Genomic DNA, 24,705 nt, shown 5'->3' with positions numbered 1-24,705 from the left:
TTGGGTCCAGTGCCGGTTTTAAATATAGGGGAACCCTTACGCATTTTCCCCCCTATATTTAAAACCAGGACAGGCCTTGCAGCCAAGTGCTGGTTCCTAAATTACGGGAGAACCCTACGCGTTTTGTTCCCCGTAATTTTAGGTACCAGGACTGACTGTGCAGTCCGGGGTTGGTTATGCTTTTGGGGGGGACCCTACGTCATTTTTTTGAATTAAACATTTAACCTGTTTTTTACAGCTACAGCACACAAGCAGCCTTCACATATCTCACTGATATGTGCAGGCTGCTTGCTCAGGAGAGTTTTGCAGAGAGAAAACACTGCAATCTCGGGTGAGTAATCTCCTTCAAAACTTGCTACTCAGGGAAGATATTTTAGATCTGCTTCACCATCAGCCAACTCACTCTCAGCTGAACTCACTTCTTTGTAAATTTGTGAGTTTCAGGAGCCTCAAATCACCCGAGTTTCAGCGATGCTAATTGAGTTGGATGAAAAAAAAAAAAAAACTCGACCAGACTCGATCCCTAGTAAATGTATCCCCTTGAATTGCTTCTAACACTTAGTGCTCTATATACTACAATACGCATTTTGAATGCAGATTGTTGTGTGATATTACTGACTGAATTCCGTATTGCGAATTCAGCCAATATCTCAGGGATTTACTAAAAATCCCTTGCAGGGACTGAGCTTGCAATAAAGCTCTGTCCCTATGAATCCCCTCCGCACACTTATCAGGGTATTTTTGCAAAAAATACTGTGACAAGTGCCCACGTATGCACCGACTGCCCGCTGCTAAGCCCCAACCCCTGCAATCAAGACCCCTCCCGTGACCCCAACTCATTTAATTGCACTTACCTCCGGTGGCTGGGCTCCGGTGATGTCCTCCATGGCTCCAGTCAGCTGACATCCCATCCTGCACTGCGACCCGGTCACCTGATGACCGGGTCCCAGTGCAGGATGGGAGACCAGCTGTCGGGAGGGAGGACATCACTGGAGCCCGATCTCCGGTCCCTGGACTCAGGTAAGTTATTATTATTTTTTTTATGCAGTGTATCAGTGTGTTGTCTATTTAGACCACACAGCTGATCACTGGGGCCGGCTCCGGGCTCTGCTCTGCCTGTTATAGAGCGGAGCAGGAGTCCGGTAACCGGGGGAGACCCTGATAACGCCATCTCCAGGTGGCATTATTTTCACAGGGCTTCCCCTGGTATTTTTTTCACAATTTATTTTTAGTAACTACCAGGCAGATTGCATTTCCCATTACAATGATGGGAAATGCGATCTGATTACTAAAATAAGTGATAATTAGGGGTTGGATTAGAATTTTACGAATTCTATTCTAATTACCCTTTAGTGACTTTAGGTGAAACTAAAATAATGTGAAAAAGATGTGAAAACACCCTTTTTCACTTTATTTTAGTAAAAATACTGATAATAAATAGAGCCCTTAAAAACCAGAGGAAAAAAATATTCACTCCTCCTGAAAAGATATGGCTACAATGGGTCATTTTGAAGCAATAGTGACAATAATAATAATAATAATTTATTATTATTATTAATAATAATACTAATAATAATAATAATTATTATTATTATTATTATTATTATGTTAGGCATCCGATAAAGATACAGGGGTCAATCAAATTAGGTGCGAATTGCGAGTAGCGAGTTTGTTTTCATGAAACTCACAGACTTTGCACCCAAGAATACGTGCACCCGAGAATTCTCCAATCCAATTAAAAATGCCTATTTGCGGTGCTCGCAGCGGAGGTTTGTGAACTGACTGCCACATACAATGTGAGAGATGTGCATGAAAAAGTGGGGAGACCATCCTGGACCCCCAAAATTGATAATTTTCATTAGCAGGACTGTATAGAAAGCTGTTTATGAGCATATGGAAAGTACTGGTGTCAATTAGCTGATTTGTGTTTTGTTTTTTTTAATGGAAGAAAATTATAAAAATCTAACTATTTTCGTTTAATTTCAAGTGAATTAAACGAAAAAAGCAGAATAAAAGTAGGAAAAAAAAGGTGATTTTGAGGTACTTTGAGGGCACTTAGAAAAATTGTAAAAAAAATATAAAAACAATTAAAAAAATACTGACATTAAGTTTGGGGTGCCTAAACTAACGAAAAAGTTGATTTTGGGGTTATTTGAGGCCAAATTTTTAATCCCCCCATTTACATGTATTTATTGGACTAATTGGAAACTTCCAATTGGTTAATTAGTCATTAGGGGGGGGCGGTGTCCAACGGGTTCATCACAGTGTCCCGACATTTTAAGCTTAAAATAAAGATTTTCCCTTCCATCTCTCACCCCCAGGGAGGTGCGAATGGAAATATGCGTACATACTCTGACTTCAGTACGATTTGCTAATTGGATTACAAACTGAATTTGCTATGTAAATTAGAAGAGAAAACAGCAACTTGCACCTAACTGGATTGACACATAAGTATGCAAATGAAAAGAGAGAGTCTATCCCCTCAAAGGTATATGCTTACTTTCTATGTCTCCTGCATGCGTCTACTTTTGCAAAGCATATTTAAACCACCAAATCCATGGTTTAAAGGAAGGTTGTAAAAAGGGAAAAGTTGAGAAACACAGGGGCGTGGTCGGACCATGAAACTGCTTCTATTATGGCCTCCTTTAGCAGATACAAGTTTCTGTGGCTTAAAAAACATTTCTGGAGTATACTCTGTGTGGTGTGAATTGAACATTTATTTATGTTCAATGGTTGGCTGGAAACTTCGCGTATCGGCCAGCTGGTGTTGGTGAAAGGTGCCTCTTACCTTCCTTTATTCTCTACCAGGGTTACATGGGTCATTTTTGGTTTGGATCTAAGGTCCAGTTCAGGTCCCTACCAATCACAGCAAAGACTTCTATGAAAGACTGTTAGCTCGAAATAGTGGAGAAGAACATAGTTTGGCCATGGTTTGGAGCATGTAAGAAAAGTGAAGAATTGGTTTAATATATTGCCACAATTTCTGGAAAATAATATGGCCACTCTCATTGTCTTTCCTGCGAAATGATTGCTATAAAATACATTGGAGAAGTTATGGCTTTGCAAACAGGGAACAGTTTGTCCGCTCATACAGTAGGGACTTTCAGGGATATTTAAGCCCTTGATGTTGATCATAACAGCGGGAAAAGTAATTCTCAGAGCGACCATATTAGCTATACAGCCATGGCCAAAAGTTTGGAGAATGACACAAGTATTGGTTTTCACAAAGTTTGCTGCCTCAGTGTTTTTAGACCTTTTTGTCAGATGTTACTATGGTATACTGAAGTTTTATTACAAGCATTTCGTAAGTGTGAAAGGCTTTTATTGACAATTACATTAAGTTTATGCAAAGAGTCAATATTTGCAGTGTTGACCCTTCTTTTTTAAGACCTCTGCAATTTGCCCTGGCATGCTGTCAATCAACTTCTGGGCCACATACTGACTGATGGCCGCCCATTCTTGCCTAATCAATACTTGGAGTTTGTCAGAATTTGTGGGTTTTTGTTTGTCCACCCGTCTCTTGATGATTGACCACAAGTTCTCAATGGGATTAAGGTCTGGGGAGTTTCCTGCCCATGGATCCAAATTTTTCGATGTTTTGTTCCCTGAGCCACTTAGTTATCACTTTTACCTTATAGCAACGTGCTCCATCCTGCTGGAAAACACATTGTTCATCACCAAACTGTTCTTAGATGGTTGGGAGAAGTTGCTCTTGGAGGATTTTTTGGTACCATTCTTTATTCAAGGCTGTGTTCTTAGGCAAAATTGTTAGTGATCCCACTCCCTTGGCTGAGAAGCAACCCCACATATGAATGGTCTCAGGATGCTTTACTGTTGGCATGACACAGGACTGATGTTAGCACTCATCTTTGCTTCTCCGGACAAGCGTTTTTCCAGATGCCGCAAACAATCTGAAAGGGCATTCATCAGAGCAAATAATTTTACCCCAGTCCTCAGCAGTCCAGTCCCTGTACCTTTTGCAGAATAACAGTCTGTCCCTGATGTTTTTCCTGGAGAGAAGTGGCTTCTTTGCTGCCCTTCTTGACATCAGGTCATCCTCCAAAAGTCTTCATCCTGTGTCATGCCAACAGTAAAGCATCCTGAGACCATTCATGTGTGGGATTGATTCTCATGGGTTGTAATGTAATTGTCAATAAAAGCCTTTGACACTTATGAAATGCTTGTAATTTTACTTCAGTATACCATAGTAACATCTGACAAAAAGGTCTAAAAACACTGAAGCAGCAAACAATACTTGTCATTCTCAAAACTTTTTGCCCATGGCTGTACAATGGTATGGTCGCAATAGGTGCTAAAGCTAGAGAGGGTTCGTGTGTGTGTAACAATTCACTAAAGTTGGAAGAGAAGGAAAGTGATAGGAGTTTGTGAGTGGGGTCGAAGGGATAGAAAAGATGTGGAAATGGAAGCTGAACATCAATGAAAAAATGTTTTTGGAAAACATGAAATATTTAAAAGGATTATTAGAAACTTACTCAGAATAGCAACACTGGAACCTGGAATACATGGGTAATAGGTAAACCAAATTCATGGCAAGGGAACATGTTTTTGCAGCAGGGGGTCACTCGGGGACAGTGACAATAATAACCTACTAATTGTGTTTAGCTATATAGAGCTTGATTCATAACAAATCCAAAAAAGGACCAAACAATGATCAATTTGCTCCTGGATCAAACCATACTGCAATCTTTTTCTGTGAGTTTAAGAATAATACAAGGCAATACATCAATGCAGGGTGTATTCCTGTCCCCAAACCCCAGTGAGAGCAGTTCCAGTCAATACATCTACTACATTAAAAAGGTGGACAATGTCTAGATAGACACCACATGGAAGACAGTTAATCGGTCGAAAGGTACAAAAGGTTGACACACAAAATGTCGACATGGATGAAGATAGACTGGTTCAAAACGTCAACAGGTTGATAGGGATGCCAGCCCGACCCTGGACTAAAAGATAGGCATCAAAATCCCGACACCTATCTTTAGTCCCTTGCCAAAATCCTGAACGAAGGTAAGCGGGGCTTTCTAGCTGTTAGCTGGGGGGGGGGGGTTAAGTTTAGGCACTCACGGTGGGAATTAGGGTTATGCACCCCCCTGGGACAGTTAGGGTAGGCTAGGAGAAAGGGGGGGTTAGGGTTAGGCACCACTGGGGAAGGTTAGGGTTAGGCACCCCTCGGGAGGGTTAGGTCTAGGGTGCGGGAAGGAGGGGTCAGGCACTACTAAGGGTGGGTTAGGATTAGGGGGGGACAGGGGAGGGTTGACTGTTCGGACTTCCAGCGTCTATATTTTATCCGGCGGCTAATGAGCCGCCGGCATTACATACCGATTCCATTTTTTTACATGATGTCTAGTGTGTACCGACCTCGTTAGCTACGGACCCGGCGAGTGCCGGCATCAGCAAGTGCGTACACACTTGCAGATGCCAGGAATGACGGTGCAGCTGGGGGATCCATGCTGCATTAGGCATGCAGGTTCAGTGGGTGATGTCGCTGACAACGCGTGGGAGTGCGCATCGTCACTGCCTGATGTGGACAATATGTCGTCCGATCCACCAGATTGGATGACATATTGTTTAGTGTGTACCCGGCATTAGGAATTTAGGGTTAGGCACTAGGAGGGACGGTTAGGATTAGGCATCAGGAGGGAGGGTTAGGATTAGGGTTAGACACTAAGAGGAGGGTTTAGGGTGAGGATTACAAACATGTGTCGACCATTTTTACTTTTGTTGACATTTTGCACCTGTTTCATCCATATCGACTATTTGTATGTCGACCTATTGTGTCCTGTCGACTTTTTGTCACTGTTGACCTATTGACTGTCTACCATATGGTGCCTATCTAGACATTGTCTATCTTTTTCATGTGGATCTTTTATACTAAAACCCCAATAAGAGTACCTGAAATAGAAAAGACATAAAAAGTCTGGTAGTAAGTAACAGGTGGATATACCTTGCTGAAGACAGGGGTCGATCTGGAGATGACCAGACAGACCAAGAAGAGTATGACCCCTGCTTCTGCACAGCATTGGGGGATTGGGGGAAGGAATACCCCCTACGCTGATTCAACAGGGCTCATTACCCTGTCACACACTTCCTGAAAGCAGATACCTCTTTATCTGTTCAATATCACCCAGCCCTTGATTGCTCTCTCATTTGGAGCTCAATGTTGTCCTTCACACACCCTAGGCAGCAGATGTGAGCTGGGAGAACTGCATGGTATCTTCTTCCTGCATTGACCATTCAAAGGACAGAAATAACCGGACATATGTAAAAGTCTGTGCTCCAAATTGGCTACACTTTTAAGCTGAATACCTTTTGCCCATGAGAAACACAGGACAGTCGGAAAATTCTTTAGCTTGTAAAGTTTATTATGATGCACAAAGGTAGAGGAGTGCAAACCGCTTGCCAGACTGAATCGCAAACACAAGGGCGCCATCTCCCTGTGAGCCCTGGAGACATCCAGAGTAGTCCTGGTATAAGAAGAAATGTCCTTCCCAATGGAGAGGGCCTTTGCTCCTGGCTGTAACCCAGATAAGTGCTTTGTGACGAAAATGTAGGCATTTGAGTATCATGGCTCAGGGGCGAGATTGATTGGAATTATGTGGCGGACCCAACCTGTGAGCCCATTCTATTTCCAACGAGGATAATTCCTCCGCGATACCAAGCAACTCCGACAGGTCTGAGAGCAGGAATTTGAGAAGATCAGGACCTTTGATAGTCTCTTTTAGCTCTAAAAGCCTCAAATTGTTGCGTTGTGACCTGTTTTCTAGGTCGTCTAGAAAACAGATGTTGACGAGAAGAAGTGAGAGAGGAAACCTGTTTGAGATCTTCAATTTCTTGGAAATTTGCCACCTCTTGTTTTTTGGGGCTTTGGATTTGTAAGAATAACAAATTTGTCAATAACACAGGCTACACGCGCAGGTATTCAATGGTCACTTAGGGGTTTAGTTACTAAGCAGTGTTAGGAGACAGAGTGAAAAGTGATAAGGTGCCAGCCAATCAGCTCCAAACTGTATGATCTGTGGGCCAGAGTGGGGAGGCACAGGTACTCCAGGGACGGATGAGGGTGATATGGAGACACAGGAGAGTAACTGACAGCACCTGTCCCTCTAAATGGCGTCTTCCCCTTAATATCAGCCACCTCAGTACAGCTAGCAGGGGGGACTTCACTGAAAGAAGTAATAGTCTTCCAGAGCGAGGTCACAGCCCATCCGTCACCAGCCAGGGTATCCGGGCAATTCAGGTACAATAGGCATCCAGTGCAGCAGCGTCAGCGCCAATCGCGGCAGATGTCGATCCGAAATTTAGGCTGCGGCTTGGGTCCAGGAGCAGACTGCGATCCTGGGTCTCCACGTAGAGGAGGGCTAGGGACAGCATCCCGCTGTAATAGGGAGCCGCCGGACACTCCAGGGATCACCGTAGGGCTGAGAGGACCGAGGTGGGAAGCCTGTAGGAGCCACAAATGCCGGAGCTGTAGCGCCTCACGTCTGCTCAGCTCCGCCACTAAGCCACCTATGATATTTATGTTGACATGCATATTTTTTTTTTCTGCTCATGTAGCATTAGGGGACACAGAACCAAATTGTCATCTATGCTATGACTATCTCTATGTACCCCAGCACACTGCAAGATAAAAGGATTTAACAAGTAGTAAAAATATCTCTACTATTTCCTGATATATTTTTTTAGACCTTTTAGCTGTACATTAGAGATGTGCTGGTCTGGTTCTCAGAGAACCGACAACAACCAAATTCAGGGGTTCCAAGTGGAACTGAGGCCCTGATTCAGAGCCGGACGCTCTGACAGAGCGCTCGCTCTGAATCAGGGCCGTCCCTTCTCCTTTTTGGAGCGGCCTCCTGGCCGCTCGCATAGCTGTGGGTGACCACCCACAGCTATAGCGAGCGGCCAAAATGATGGTCGCGATGGTCAAGACCATCGCGACCATCGGGCTTGCGACGAGACCCTGCGGTAGGGTCTCGCTGCCGCAAGTCCTGGAGTGCTTTTGGCTCTATCAGAGCCAAAAGCACTCCCACTGACATCACTAGTGATGTCAGTGGGGCCGGGCCCCAGACGGTAGGCGTTGCCATGGGAACGCCTCCGTCTGGGCAGCCACGCCCCCGGCACGCCCACCAAAGGGGGCGTGCTGTCAATCACCATCGACAGCACGCCCCCTTTGGGGCGAGACCCATAACGACGGCTTGGCCGTCGTTATTCGGGTCTCGCGCTTGCGCACGTCGGAGCCGCCTCCGTCGTGCGCATGCGCACTTGGGCAACATCGAGCGCTCGCAAGCGGGTCTGAATCAGGCCCTGAATCCGAGTTCGGAATCACTTTCTGGTACCGAGTCCCGGTTCGGAACTCGGATTTAAAAACCGAACTCGGGTTTTGGATTGCATGTTAACAGGTCAATATGACGTAATTTTAACTGTTTTTTCTTTTATTAAAAAAAACAAACAAAACAAAACCAAAAACATGTGAGGGTGGTTTTACAAAATCAAAACACAAACATGAATCCGGATCCAAAACAAAAACATGGGGGTCGGCGCACTTCGCTACTGTACATTATATTAATAGATGTTCATAAACAAATAATATATATATTTTATTATTCTGTATTTATTCCTTTCTACCAATATAAACATATCACTAATCAGTCATTGGCCACTGTATTTATGTTTTATGTATGTATGTATATTGTCTTGTTTATTCCTGCCCACTAAAGATGACTGGAGTTTCAGAAATAAGTGGTTACATGGTGGCAGGCTGAGTGCCAAGATTGTAAAAGGCTCAAAACTTTCTCCGTTGCTGAGGTGCTTGCTTTATATTACAACGTGATGCTCTTGCGGTTTATTGCACAACAGAGCTTGATGTTTATACTAATACACTTTGGAGAGAGGCTCTATGTATGTTCTGATAAAAATTTTACACTCAAAAGTCATTTACAGTGTACTTGAAAGAGTTATGAGTTTTTCAGTAGGTGATCACTTATGAAAAAGAATGTGGACTGTCCACCAATGGACTCTGTCTAGGATCAGCTTGCAGCTTTTATTCTCCACTATATAATTTGAATACACACATTTTAGAACCTCATAGAAAAACCCTTACATATACAGTATGTCCTGTTTTTGATCTATCACCTAATGTGGTTACATTTTTGTTGCTTTAATGAAGCCTATGATAGATCGTAATTAATCTTCTGTGGGTAATCACCAGTCAAAGCTCATTTATTGTGTGTCAGACCCTTGTAATACAGAGTACTCTGGAGACAGAATCAACACACAGCCAGTATGGTGTTCAAAGATTCTTCTTACTATAATTACGTGTCATACAATAATATAAAGCACAGTGTTGTCACATTAGCAACATATGAGTATTTTCACACTACATCTTAACACAGCAGTCATTGTTAGTATTCATTACATTATTATCTATACACGAGGGAGTGAATTGTTAAGGAGAAAGGGAGGTGAGTATATATAGGCTGACAAACATCTGCACATTCCAAAGCTTTAGAAACTTGAAGGTTAAAAAAAATCACTCTCTATAATATTCTGCAATTCGAAGCTTATGAATAACTTTACCGTCACAGATCATCCATCTTGTTACAAAATGGCATCTTATATGGATAGCTTAATAACAGATTTATCACCTATAATGTGAAAGTGAAACACGTGCTGTCTTTACTTGCAGGTGACTTTGAAATCAAGTGACCTTGGGACCTCTGCTGGGGAGATCGAACAGCTGATCAAAAAACATGAGGCTTTTGAGAAGCTTCTTTCTTCTCAGGATGAAAAGGTATAAAGAGAGACTGCTATGTACAGTAGTATACCCATCACCTACACATGATTGATATGCTAAATATTGTGTTGATGGTACAGGTGCTCTTATTTAAGTCTCTAATAAATATTGCAAGTTAAATCCTGATCAATGATTATCATTGCACAGTTGTCTAGTCTCCTGGAATGTCAAAGAGACTTTCACAATTAGGGGAGCTCTCCCAGGAGACTAGACTATCCTCCTAAATCCCAGTCAGTTCTGCAGTGGAGTGGGCAGAGCCATGATGATGCAATCTAAATGACTATTCCCTCCCCCCTCGCTTTTGCACTGTGAACTTCTCTATAATTTCCTGGAGGGGAGTCCTAAGAAGTCAGCAACAATACATCAACTTTAAGCCATACTCAGGGATTATAAGTAACTTCACTTACAACTAATAGTAGGGTTGGTCTCACAATTAACTTTTCAGTAGTCTTGAGGTATGTCTGTGGTTCTATCCTAGCAGATGTGTAGTTGCACAACCATTGAGCCTGCATCAGTTTAAATAATCTTTGTGAAATGCGTTAGTCTGTAGTTCTACATTTGTCAGTGGTTTGACCCTCTGAAATGAAACTAACAGACTTGTACAGAGCTTGCTGAGAAACAATGATGGGCAGGGGTGTAACCATGTATTTTAAGGCCACATAGCAAAAGTTTGTAAGGGCCCCTATGCACCACGCAATGGTGAAAAATACATATAACACATGTCATTTTGACAAGGAAGATGGGCCCCAATTAGTTCTGGGCCAAACAGCAGCTGCACCCCATGCATCTATGGTAGTGATGATGGATCTGCATTATTCCTATAGGTATAGGTATTGACTAATGTAAAAATCATACTTGTGGCTCATTGTTTCAGTCAATGTGGCTCCAGCTTACATAAACATAAGATACTTTGCTGATATTAATTACATTGTATTTCAGGTGGCATCACTGCAGGAACAAGCAGCCAGACTTCAGGAGGACAACAGGAGCCCGGAGGGCAGACAGGTGCAATACAAACTGAACTCTGTTCTAGATAGGAGGAAGAAGGTGAAATCTCTCAGCCAGTTCCGAAGGGAAGAGTTAAATACTGCGCTCCTGTTGGCTCTCTTCAACCAGAACCTCACTGAGGTAATACACTCCAATACAGCAATTTCACATTACTAAACATCTCATTACAGCAGCATTTTTTTCTTGGATCTGCTGATTGCTGTCTGGGTTTGTTTTGGATGTTTCCAAGTATCCATAGCTAATATATTGTGAAGTGAGCTATAGCCTTGCCTTGATCTCCTTTTCTTTAAATTCTGTTTGTATAAACCTTTGCCTGTATGTTATAACATTTTGGGTGGGTGGCTGTGCTTACACTAGTTTGCATTAATTAGGAAACCTAGGCACTTTGGTAATTGCAGGACTACATTTAATAGCCAGTCGGCACATGTCTTAAGTTACTTCATGTCTATGTTTAATACATATTTTGTATTGAGAAGACTTGAGAAAACTTTTCATGGATGTTTTAGTCAATGGTTTATTTTATACAAAGATTCCATTGTGCAGCGGCTTTTTATTCAAATAAACGTTATTCAGCTTATTGCTATCAATTTCCCAGGCACAAAGCTGGATTAATGAACGCTTGCAAATGCTGGATGATGACCCTTACCAGGGCTCTTCCGACCTACAGAGTAAATTGAAGCTACTACAGAAACATCAAGTATATGAGGCTGAGATCTTAGCTCATGAGAAGGCGATCCAAGATGTTACGGAGGTAAATATGCCATACCCAAATGCTGGGCCTATGAGCATCAATGTCTTATGAACAACCTATAGTAACATCTGGCCCACCTATACCAGTATCATCACAGACCTCACTATTATTCCTGTTAATTTAACATGATGCTATTATTGCTCATGTACAGATGGGGAACTCACTGCTGTCCCAGCAACACCCCAAATCCTCAGATATACGTCGGCAAAGTCGGGCATTGCATGAACAATGGGAAAATCTAAAGAGAGCAGTGGCCGCTCGGGGCAAAATGCTGGAGGACAAGAGAGACTTACTGGAGTTCTTGCAGAAGGTTGATCAGGTGGAGGCTTGGATCAGAGAGAGGGTAAGAAGTTATCACTGGTGAGCACATTACAAGACTTTGGTCAGAGTCTATACAATACAATGATGTTTTAAGATCCTTACCATAGATATCTCATTATCTATTATGGGTTTTCTTATGTCTAACAGTTTTCATCTATTATGTCCTAGTTACTAAACTTTCTCCTTATAGGTTTTATAATTAATCAGGCTTTAAATTAAATTAATTTAGTGGTACAATAAAAGTATGTCAACTAAATTTGATTCAAAATAGTGACTGAGGGGTCTATTTACTAAGCAGTGTTAGGAGACAGAGTGAAAAGTGATAAGGTGCCAGCCAATCAGCTCCCAACTGTCATTTTTCAAACACAGCCTGTGACATGACAGTTGGGAGCTGATTGGCTGGCACCTTATCACTTTCTTATCACTTTTAACTCTGTCTCCTAACACTGCTTAGTAAATAGACCCCTAAGCCATTTTATTTGGAGGATGGAGGGGTTTTACCTAAGTCCATTCCTCCACCCCCTCCAAAAAGTAAGAAATATTCACCGTGCATTTAACTATTACATGCTGCAATAATTATTCCTATAGGGCTGCAATGTAGACCAGATATTTCCCCCATATTTTTCAGCAGTGCCTTAAACGTGTTCCGTCAGCTGTTAGTGACTAGTGAGCTCCTGTGTGTGTTGCCCTCTTTCTATTAATGGCCAGGTATGCACTAATCTTCATCTCTCCATTTACTCTCCAGGAAGTGATGATAAATGTTGGGGATGTGGGGGAAGACTATGAGCACTGTCTGCAGCTTACAAGGAAGCTGAATGAATTCCGTGGAGCAGGGTCTGGGGTAAAGTATTCATCCATCACCTTCTCTATGTCTTATTAGGTGTTCTTTAAGGTGACCATTGTTACTGGCGAGTAACGATGGTCCTTTTCGGGATGTAGTCAGCATCCCATGTGACGGGATGCCCATGGTCTAAATACCTGCACCTGAATCTCGACAGCAGTCGGAATCCGAGCTCCAGAATACCGATCGTCGGCATCCCGAAAGGTAAGTATTGGGGGTTAGGGTTAGGCACTAGGAGGAGGGTTAATGTTAGGCACTAAGGGGGGAGGGTTAGGTTTAGGGTGCGGGGAGAGGGGGTGATGTTCTGGCAATAGGGGGAAAGGGGGCAGGTTAGGGTTAGGCACCAGAAATGGAGGGTTAGGGTAGGGAGATGGTTAGCATACCAACCAACAAGTGTCGGTGTGTTAACCCTGTCGGTATCCCAGTGTTGGGATTATGACCGCCGGGATCCTAACTGCCGGCAACCCTTACCCAACCCGTCCTTTCAATCTGTATTCATACCTTCACAATGTATAGAATCATTCAGAACATTATTTACGTGTGCATTAACATAAGCTGGAACAGTAATGGGATCCTTAAGAGTTTGTGTTAAGCACATCTGTCGAAATACTGGTTCTGTCCAATTTGTGCTCCCTCTCCGTTGGCAAATTGTACAAAGCGTTGGTTAATGAATGCATGGTATATATAGTCTCATTTGAATAGTATATATGTTCCACTTGTATTGAATGCAAACAGAAATCTGAGTGGGTATGGTGACATAGGAATCTCCTGGATATCTACAATTACGAGAGCACTGTGCAACCATAGATAAATCTGCAATAGATCATGTGATTAGCGTTTATTAGAAAGCTAGTAAAATGCATATATATGGGGAAGGCCATATAAATTACATGTGAGTGTCTCCTCTCTTAAACCATATTTTCCTGGTGACATAAAATCCAGCATTCTAAAACTATCAGGTGAACTGATCATTGGGCAAAGAGAAGGGAGGACACCACTTTCTATCTATCTTCTTGATATATAAAATGAATGCAGAATCCCGTCAGTACAAATAGTAGAAATATAGGTATCTCATAGGTAGGTGTACCAGTAAAATTACCATATGAGTCTTTATAGGTATATATAATACAACAATATCCTAATTCTAATTTACTTCTTCAATATTGGAGTAGACATTGGCCAGATGTACTAAACTCTGGAAAGTGATAAAATGGAGAGTGATAAGCTACCAACCAATCAGCTCCCAACTGTCATTTTTCAAACAAAGCCTAACATGACAGTTAGGAGCTGAATGGCTGGTGGTTATCACTCTCCACTTTATCACTTTTCAGAGCTTAGTACATCTCCCCCACCGTTTCATGAAAGCGGTTACAGTTTCCAAAAATATAACTAAATAAATGACGCATTTCGCAGGTCGCAGCCGCTTCATCAGATAGGAAATAAATGTTGTTTCAGAAGTACAATTAGATGACCTTGAATGGTCTTAGTAGAAATTCACATACAATCTGCATTGTAGTGCTGCAAGGTCTGTCCGTGATTGCTTAATTAATGAGAAACATATCAATAATTAGCCTTATATGTTTTATATAAAAATATATATTTTATCTAAAATTAAAGGCTTTAGTTATGTTTTTCAGGAAGTGACAGTGGATGATGCCCACATAAAAGCTATTAACACTCTTGCCACCAAGTTGGAGAGGCAGAACCAGGAGGAGATGAAAACGATTTACCAGCGAAAGAAACAACTGAATGACAAGTAAGTGGTCTGTTCTGCTGTGCCCTACAAGTGTATTTAGCGTGAAATTAGTGACAACTGGGGAAGGATAATGGAGGAATTCCAATAGGAACTTCAAGGGAGTGTCATAGGCATCTTCTTAGTTTGTATTGAAATGTTTTTGCATCTTAGTAGTGGTCACACAAGAATCCGACTCTTTTTCAGACAAAAATGTTACATCAAGCATGGGGCTGGTGGAGATCTAGATACGAATGATGGCAGCTGCGTACACGGACTCTAACACAGTGGGCGGGTTAGGCATAGCACATTAATTAGCATGCGCTTCGGACACGCCAAGGCAGATTGTTGCATTTGTAGAACAAAGAAGAAATAAAACAGCGATTGAGTATGTTTATATTTAAAAAGATATGAACCCGGTCAGTATAAGAAAAAATGATAACAAAATATTTATTTTGCATAAAATGTTTATACAAATCTGAATTGCTGTTAGGTTTGTCACATTTGAATATTAGAGGAAGTACAAAGACGCTGCCGCACCGAAAATCAATTGTGGATGCGTCCAACTCAGTCAGCCTCACCAAGTAGACTTGTAATGACTGACATACAAAGAACATAAATAACTACAGTGCATACGGAAAGTATTCACAACGCTTCACTTTTTCCACATTTTGTTATGTTACAGCCTTATTCCAAAACGGAATAAATTTTGTCCTCAAAATTCTACACACAATACCCCATAATGACAACGTGTAAAAAGTTTTTTTGAGATTTTTGCAAATTTAATAAAAATAAAAAAAAACACTAAGAAATTACATGTACATAAGTATTCACAGCCTTTGCCATGAAGCTCAAAATTGAGCTCAGGTGCATCCTGTTTCCACTAATCATCCTTGAGATGTTCCTACAGCTTAATCGGAGTCCACCTGTGGTAAATTCAGTTGATTGGACGTGGTTTTGAAAGGCATACACCTGTCTATATAAGCTCCCCACACTTGACAGTGCATGTCAGAGCACAAACCAAGCATGAAGTCCAAGTAATTGTCTGTAGACCTCTGAGACAGGATTGTCTCGAGGCACAAATCTGGGGAAGGGTACAGAAAAATATCTGCTGCTTTGAAGGTCCTCCATCATCCGTAAATGGAAGAAGTTCGGAACCACCAGGACTCTTCCTAGAGTTGGCCGGCCATTTAAACTGAGCGATCGGGGGAGAAATGCCCTAGTCAGGGAGGTGACCAAGAACCCGGTGGTCACTCTGTCAGAGCTATAGCATTCCTCTGTGGAGAGAGGAGAACCTTCCAAAAGGACAACCATCTCTGCAGCAATCCACCAATCAGGCCTGTATGGTAGAGTGGCCAGACGGAAGCCACTCCTTAGTAAAAAGCACATGGCAGCCCGCCTGGAGTTTGCCAAAATGCACCTGAAGGACTCTCCGACCATGAGAGACAAAGATTGAACTCTTTGGCGTGAATGCCAGGCGTTATGTTTGAAGGAAACCAGGCACCGCTCATCACCAGGCCAATACCACCCGTACTGTGAAGCATGGTGGTGGCAGCATCATGCTGTGGGGATGTTTTTCAGCGGCAGGAACTGGGAGACCAGTCAGGATAGAGGGAAAGATGAATGCAGCAATGTGCAGAGACATCCTGGATGAAAACCTGCTCCAGAGCGCTCTTGACCTCAGACAGGGGTGACGGTTCATCTTTCAGCAGGACAACGACCCTAAGCACTCAACCAAGATATCAAAGGAGTGGCTTCAGGACAACTCTGTGAATGTCCTTGAGTGGCCCAGCCAGAGCCCAGACTTGAATCCTGTTGAACATCTCTGGAGAGATCTAAAAATGGCTGTGCACCGACACTTCCCATCCAATCTGATGGAGCTTGAGAGGTGCTGCAAAGAGGAATGAGCGAGACTGCCCAAAGATAGGTATGCCAAGCTTGTGGCATCATATTCAAAAAGACTTGAATCTGTAATTGCTGCCAAAGGTGTATCAACAAAGTATTGAGCAAAGGCCTTGAATACTTATGTACATGTGATTTCTTTTTTTTTTTTTTTTATTAAATTTGCAAAAATCGCAAAAATACTTTTTACACATTGTCATTATGGGGTATTGTGTGTAGTATTTTGAGGACAAAAATGAATTTATAAAAATTTTGGAATAAGGCTGTAACATAACAAAATGTGGAAAAAATGAAGCGTTGTGAATACTTTCCGGATGCACTGTATAATAGTGGCTACAGGTATGTGGCAAGTAGTGGTCTGAGGGCCCACTATGAAAAGGAAAGGTGAAATATACACAAAAAATAAGAAAATGGGAACGTGAAATTGGAGTTATTCTACATTCTCAATTAAGAATATTGTATAATACTTGCTACAATCACTCATGAGTAAATGGATTATAGTATTATTTGACAAGGTAAGTTGTTGACCACGTGAATCTCCTTGATGATATCCCAGGTTCTAAACAATAGTCATAAATATTTAAAAGCTACACTTACATATCAAGATTAAGAGGGGTATTCAATATGAAACGTTAACCTCGCCATCGAAAATTTCACTGCACATCGGAGCTTTTGCCGGCGAAAAAGTACAGCGCGCGCCCCCGCTTATCCCCGTATTCAATATGAAATCGTCGAAAACGGCACCCGGCAATACTTGGATCGGCGAAAACAAAGGGGAATTTTTTGGAAATAATTGTAGGACTAAAGATGTCCAGACCTCGGGGATCACTATGGGTACCCCCGTTTTTGCCTGCAGAAGAAAGTCGGGGTTTTTAAATAGCCGCGGCAGGTGTTTTTTTCCCGACTTTGAAGAAGTGATGCAGAAGAGCATTTATTTATTTTTTTTCATTTTTAAAAGTGGTCCCATCAAATTTGGGGTATATGAAAATGGTTACTAGCATATTTTTGTGTCCATAAAGTAATTTTTTTTAAATTCTGCAAAAATGCACCTGCCGCTACTTTGCGCAATGAAAAAAACACCTGCCACATACTTAGGGAGCCCACCAGAATAAATTTTCGTTAGTTTGGCATTTTTTTTTATTTTCACAACAACATTTTTTTTTTTTTTTTTTTTAGGGTGTCCTGATTTTTTTTTTTTACATTTTTTTTTGAACATTTCCTTTTTAAGAGGACATTCCCAAAATTACAGGCTATTTTTTTTAAGCCTGCACCCCCAAACCCCAATTCTGCACTTTTTTTCACTTGCTGTAGTGATTTGGAAAATTATCCCTGTTTTTTTTAAAATGACCCTTGACCCCATTTACGATCAAAAACGGGAATTTTCAGGAAATATGCCGGAGACCCCCCTAAAGATGTCCAGACACGGGGGATCACTATGGGTACCCCTATTTTTGCCTGCAAAAGAAAGTCTGGTTTTTACATAGCTTTGGCAGGTGTTTTTTCCTGCCGCGCTATTAGAAACCCCGACTTCCTTCAGCAGTTAAAAATGGGGGTACCCATAGTGATCCCCCATGTCTACACATCTTTAGGGGGGTCCCTAGAATATTTCCCGAAAATTCCCGTTTTTGTTGAACCTGTAAAAAAAAGTTGAAAAAATGTACAAAAAAAATGACATAAGGTCCCCCCCCAAAAGCCAATCCAGCCCCAGGCTTGCCAGCCAGTGGTGGTTTCTAAAAATACGAGGAACAAAGGGCTTCATTCAGAGGCGGCCGTACGGTCTACGACCGCACGGCCGCCTCGATGTTTGTCCATTGCGCATGCGCACGAGGGAGCCGGCTCCTTCGTGCGCATGCATGAGACCCGCTACGACCGACAGCGCCGGTCGTAGCGGTCTCTTTCCAAACGGGGCGAGCTGTCGATGTTGATTGACAGCTCGCCCCGTTTGGAAGGCGGGCCGGGGGCGTGGCAGCCCAAACGGAGGCGTTCCCATGGGAACGCCTACCGTTTGGGGGAGGCCCCACTGACATCACTAGTGATGTCAGTGGAGAGCTTCCGGCTCTGACAGAGCCAGAAGCTCTCCGGGGCTTACGACAAGTGATACCCTAACCTAGGGTCTCATCGTAAGCCCCGATGGTCGCGATGGTCTATGACCATCGTGACCATCACCCTAGCGGTCGTTAGAGCTGTGGGTGTAAACCCACAGCCTAACGACCGAAACAGAGGCGGCCGGTCAGGATGCAAGCGGCCGCCCAGTTTCTGAGCGACCGCTTGCATCCACCGACCGCCTCTGAATCAGGCCCAAAATGTGTAGGGTTCCACCGTATTTTAGAAACCAACACCAGGCTGCAGGGACTAGTGCTGGCTTTAAATATAGGGGGCAAAAAAGACGTGGGGTACCCCCTATATTTAAGACCAGCACCAGACCCAACCGACCGGGGTGTAATGCCACAGCCCGGAGACCCAATCACCGGGGCTCCAGGTCCAAAGCATTACACCCCAAGTCGGTCAGCGCAAGCCGGTGATCTCGGGGGAGTCGGGTACCCCCCAAAAAAAGGTCCCCCCTCTCCCGAGCACCACAGGCTTACGCTGAAGCCTGGGGCTCTTCCCCATACCCCTTGCTTGGTGGGTATGGGGGTAATAGGGGGCCAAATAATGTAACGCTATTGTACTTTACAGTGGAACTACAAGTGCCAGCTTGCCTGCCATTTTGCACTTGTGGAACTACAAGTGCCAGCAGACATGCGGCACCTGTAATTTCACTGTAAAATAAATAGTTAAAAAAAGACAAAACACACACACCAGTATAAGCTTATTAGTTATTACACACCCATTCACACATACTTACCTATACCAGATGTTCAGTCCCCTTGTCCAAGTAGAATATCCAAAAAACATGGCCCTGCAAAGAAAAAATCATACTCACCTCTATCCTGGCGCTGGTCTCCGCAGTAATCCACGTACTTGGCCAAAAGAAAACTGAATACACGACCAACGAACGAGCTATGAATATGTGTGTTACCACGCATACTCATAGCTCCCGAATGCTGACGGCACATCCACGGAGCTGGCAGTCCTGAGAGCCAATCAGCGGCCGCGCTGACTGTAGAGCGGCCGCTGATTGGCTCCGGCTACTGACAGTTCCAACGTGGTGTGACTGGCCCACGTGGGAACTGTGGAACCCTACACATTTTGTTCCCCGTATTTTTAGAAACCACCACTGGCTGGCAAGCCTGGGGCTGGTTTGGATTTTGGGGGGGGACCTTATGTAATTTTTTTTGTAAATTTTTTCAACTTTTTTTTACAGGTTCAACAAAAACGGGAATTTTCTGGAAATATTCTAGGGACCCCCCTAAAGATGTGTAGACATGGGGGATCACTATGGGTACCTCCATTTTTAACTACTGAAGGAAGTCGGGGTTTCTAATAGCCGCGGCAAGTGCATAAATGCGACTTTGAAGAAAGTGATGCAGAAGAGCATTTAGAATTTTTTTTGGGGAAAAATAACTATGCCCAGCAAATTTGGGGTACTTGAAAATGGGGGTCAGCATATTTTGAAGTTGCTAAAGTGACTTGAAAAAATGGTGAAAAACCCACCTGCCGCAAGCAGCTGCAATGAAAAAACACCTGGGGCATATTTGGGGACCCCCCCAGAGTCAAGTTCGCTATTTTTTAACAAATTCAAAGTGCTTTTTTTGGGGTGTCCCGATTTTTTTTCTTCTTTTTGACACAGATCGTTTCAAGGGGTCATTCTGAAGGGTGCAGGCTATTTTTTTTAAGCCTGCACCCCTAAACTCCAATTCTGCACTTTTTTTCGCCACCTATTGAGTGGTGAAAAGTTATCCCCGTTTTTTTTTAAAGACTTTTCGAACCTGCGAAAAGTCTTTGAAATTGAATATGGTGTAAAACCAAAACCAGCGAAAATGACGTCATCGGTGCGAAATTATCGCAACAACGGACTTTTCGCTCCAAATTGAATACCCCTGTAAGAGTTCATACTTGATCATTCCAAAGTATACTGTGCCTCTGGTATCAAGTGCAAAAGTAAATCATTGTCACCTCCATTTATCTGATTATTTTGAATAAAGAACCCAATATTTAGATATGCTCATGGATTGTTGGAGAAAGGCAGATATCCAGCTAAGGACACATGGTTATGTCCCTTCTGCAGTCTGCCGTAGGTCAATGAAGACAGTGAACAGCAGATTAGAGAGGTATATTTGCCTGCATTCACAAAGCTGAAGGAAGGTAGTATTACATCAGGAAGTAAATTACATTCTCAGATGATGAGAGTGTAAATACATAGAAAAAGTAAGGGAATGAATTAGGGGTGAGCGGGTTCGGTTCTACTCGGTTCCACTCACCCCTAGAATGAATACACAACAGAAACCAAAGGGATATTATGATGACAATTAACTCATCATACATACATACATACAAATAAACAAACAAACAACAATTTGTCTGTTTGCAGAAAGATTAGATATTACAAAAATGTAAGTTTTGTGTAACACAAAGATAAATCTGAACTGTTATGGTGGCACACCTGGTATGCTTCAGTAAAATGTTTTTTGGTGGTATTGGTTCATATATACAGTAAGACATAAGTATTTATTTTAAGAACAGTTTAATATTTACTGCTATTTTTCAGTGAGGCTGTGTAACAGGTCCTTTAATCCTCAGTTTATCATTTTAGTTGATTTGAAGTATGTATGTGACATTTTAACTTGGATGCCATGTCTTATGTAGGTGGAATAGTTTCCATGGCGATCTAAACAAATATCGCAAGGCATTAGAGGGAGCACTGGAAATTCACGCCTTGATCCGTGAAATTGACGACATCAATGAGAGGATGACTGAAAAGGTACATGGGAAAGTATGAGAGCAAGGATTATAATTAGGGGAAAATATTAGTTCATATTAAGTGGATGTGTGGTCCTGGAAAGGTATTGTGAGGCTGCTACAGTAAGTGTATCTGTTTCTAAAGTCTACTAATCTCTAAAATTGGCACATTAAAATCTTGTGGTTTTGAACACTAAGAATGGAATAAAAGATTGTGTATTTAGCTAATTTCATATGGGTGTGACACTTCTTTGTAATACATTCATATCTGAGTCTGAATTCATCTAATCCAAAGATCAAGGATGGTATTAAGATATATAAGGCACATGCTGAGAAATACTGTTACTGTGACATAGCTATAACAGAAATGGTGATATAACAGAAATGGTGATATAACTTTACCCAAGAGATGAGATTGTGAAGCAGACGATGTAACCTTGTGTACTAGAATGTTGACCAACAAGAGTCAGCCTACTGGTCATTCCAATATACTAGCTAACAGGTAAAGGGTAAAGGACTGGGATGATCTTCACTGGTTAAAGTGCTAGTTCTACTTAGAGGGTGACAATCACCAACCCTTGCTGTAGCAACAATCACGGCTTATTGGAGGGATCTTCATACGACAAGCAGCGAAATGTAACAATACTTGTCTCAAGACAGAAAGTAAACCACAAAACGGAGGATGGAATGGTAGAAGACACCATGGTGATCTGGACTTCCGGCTAATCTACCAAATCAGCAGCAGGCAAGAAGTAGAAAGACTGGGATATATAATGTGGTAGCCTTACCTCCATTGCAATTGTACCACAAAACGTGGTTTTAAAGTAACCAATTTTAAAGGTGAGGTGTAAGCACCCTAGATCAAAAGCAAATGGCGCATAGTCAAAGTACAATGTATTATACAATACAGTAGATAGTAGAAAAACCAAAAAGCAGCCAGGTAGCCAAAATACATTAATACATTAAGATGGCAGTTCACTCAGGAAGTGAATTTGTTGGTTTGTTGATTTGCTTTTTCTATCAGGCCTGTACAGTATGTATGAAAATAATTTATTGGCATAAAATTTATCATTTAGAGTTTACAGTGAAAATGTAGTCCCTCTGGACGCACCAAGTCCCAGACTTGGCTGCGCCGGGCGTCTTTCTCGCTTAAAATGTGCCTCTTATTCGCATAAATAAAAGAACTGGAAGCAACAAAACTACGTTGGTAGATTATACTGATCAATTTGATGTGCGACATTCTTATATCTGTGTGTGACATTTGAATCTGTATAAGAAGGGCTTCCATGCAGCGGCCCTGGCTGTTTCCAACACCAAGTATTGTTTGTATGTATGTAAAACCAGTTCCAGTGCAGTTAATGTGGCAGCCCAGCATCTCTAGTACACTGAGTGGCTTGTTGCTGCTTCTGCAATGCAAATAAGATGCAAAATTGAAGACAAAAGTACGGAAAGCTAGTCTTCTCACACAGAGGCGTCACTAGTGTTGGTGTCACCCGTTGCTATAACTCATGGTGACCCCCCCCCACCCCACCAAAAAAAATAAAAAATTGATGCACAGCTCCGCAAACTCTCCCCAAATACCAGTCCAGCAGACACATTTACACAATGCCCCCAGTAGTGGTGCCCCGTATGTAGTGCCCCTTATGCAGTGCCCCTATGCAATGTCCCCAGTGGTAATGCCCCCTAATAGTGCCCCCAGCGGTAGTGGTAATGCCCCTTATAGTAGTGCCCCCTATAGTAGTGACCCCATTATTAATGCCCTCAGTAGAAATGCCCCTAGTAGTAATGCCCCCATTAGTAGTGCCATCAAAAGTAATGCTCCCTGTAGTAGTGCCCCCATTAGTAATGCCCCCTAATAGTGCCCACAATGGTAGTGGTAATGCTCCCTATAATATTACCCCCAGAAGTAATGCCCCCTATTGTATTGCATAGAGTGTAACAGTGACTGCCAGATAATGCAGAGAGCATCGTAGTAACCGCCAGATAATACAGAGAGCATTGTAGTAAGCGCCAGATAATGCAGAGAGCATCGTAGTAACCGCCAGATAATACAGAGAGCGTCATGGTAACCGCCAGATAATTCAGAGAGCATTGTAGTAACCGCCAGATAATGCAGAGAGCGTCATGGTAACCGCCAGATAATTCAGAGAGCATTGTAGTAACCGCCAGATAATACAGAGTGTCGTAGTAACCGCCAGATAATGCAGAGACCATCATTGACCCACATATAACCCATAACATGAATACACCCCTTATACATACAGAAACACAATGAGTATACCCATGCACATACATTAACACACCATCCCCAGCATAGACACTCTCTCCTCACTGAATTAGTTACTTCCCATTACACATACTGTATACATTATACCATAGTCACTGTGCTGGCTGCTGCTGCTGCACTGTATGCTATCTCCCTGCTCCTTCTCATCCTCTCTGACTGGGAGGTCAGAGGGTCACGCTGGGAAGAAGCAGGGACAGTGTACAAACTACTTGTCAGTATTCAAGTGTAATCAACAGTGTCTGAATACACTTGTAAACTGGCAAATGTTTTGTAGACTGTCCCTGCCTGCTCCCAGCGTGACGATCTGTCAGGCAGGGAGCTCATTCACTGAAGAGAGGAGGAGCAGAAGCTCAGCTGCCATCCACCCCGGCGGCCGGCGGCTTCAGTCAGGCTGATGGTCTTTACACTGTTTACAGTAGGTAATCAGCCCCGTGCCTCTAGCGCTCCTCCCCCCCCCCCACATGGGGGGGACTGTATGAAGAGCACAGCCGCACTTGCCACTTACTGTACAGTAGGCTGCCGCTGGCTGTCTCAGTGTGACAGGCACAGCGGCAGCCGGCAGAAGTAAAAGCTGTCTCAGCAGCTGCTGCAGGGAGAGCGCCTCTCCAGCCTGGCGTCTTCCTGCAGTGCAGGCTCTGCTGAGCGGGGGGCGGGGATGATTCGGATTTTGGTGTCACCCCCTTAGAGGGTGACACCCGTTGCGGCCCGCACCCACCGCACCCCCCTTGTGACGCCACTGTTCTCACACTGTATGATGTATTGGTGCTATGGGCTATATTTGCTAGGGTGTGGGTTTATAAAAGTAGAGAAGATGCCCAATCATTCTACTTATCAAGATAATAGCTAGACTCTGGCTGGTTGCTACGGACAACATCTCCACTTCTATAAACTCGCACTTTAGTAAATATACCCCCAGGGGCTAAATGGAATAGACTGCAAGCCGGCGCCGCTGCGTGAATACATGCGAGTGTGCCCGTATTTTTAAAGCAGCAAGCATGTTAAAGGCTAACCAAGCTGGTTTAGCCTTTAACATGCTTGCTGCTTTAAAAATATGGGCATACTCGCATTTATTCACGCATCCGCTCCGACTCGCAGTCTATTACGTTGAGCCCAGGTGTATGAGGACACATCTGTATTTGGTCTACTTGTCTTGAGGCCCCAATACAGTGGTGGAACTCCCGGAGACAATGGAGTAATTTGCCGCCGGGTTCCA

General features: G+C 42.9%; 1 protein-coding gene across 1 annotated transcript in view; it reads left to right on the top strand.

The window, feature by feature from the left end:
• The window catches only part of SPTBN5 (spectrin beta, non-erythrocytic 5), a 273,171-nt gene that overhangs the window by 156,960 nt on the left and 91,506 nt on the right, over positions 1-24,705 (top strand). Inside the window, exons 34-40 of the mRNA XM_088471253.1 lie at positions 9,704-9,808; positions 10,751-10,939; positions 11,415-11,570; positions 11,722-11,913; positions 12,637-12,732; positions 14,370-14,488; positions 21,113-21,227. Of these exons, the coding sequence (XP_088327379.1) occupies positions 9,704-9,808; positions 10,751-10,939; positions 11,415-11,570; positions 11,722-11,913; positions 12,637-12,732; positions 14,370-14,488; positions 21,113-21,227 (972 nt within the window). The remainder of the gene's footprint in view (positions 1-9,703; positions 9,809-10,750; positions 10,940-11,414; positions 11,571-11,721; positions 11,914-12,636; positions 12,733-14,369; positions 14,489-21,112; positions 21,228-24,705) is intronic.

Source organism: Taudactylus pleione, unplaced genomic scaffold (genome assembly GCF_031769625.1).
Source record: "Taudactylus pleione unplaced genomic scaffold, aTauple2 ptg000113l, whole genome shotgun sequence".
In the NCBI taxonomy this organism is placed as follows: Eukaryota; Metazoa; Chordata; class Amphibia; order Anura; family Myobatrachidae; genus Taudactylus; species Taudactylus pleione.
The sequence above is the reverse complement of the archived record's forward strand: the minus strand, read 5'-3'. Positions and strand labels throughout refer to the sequence as shown.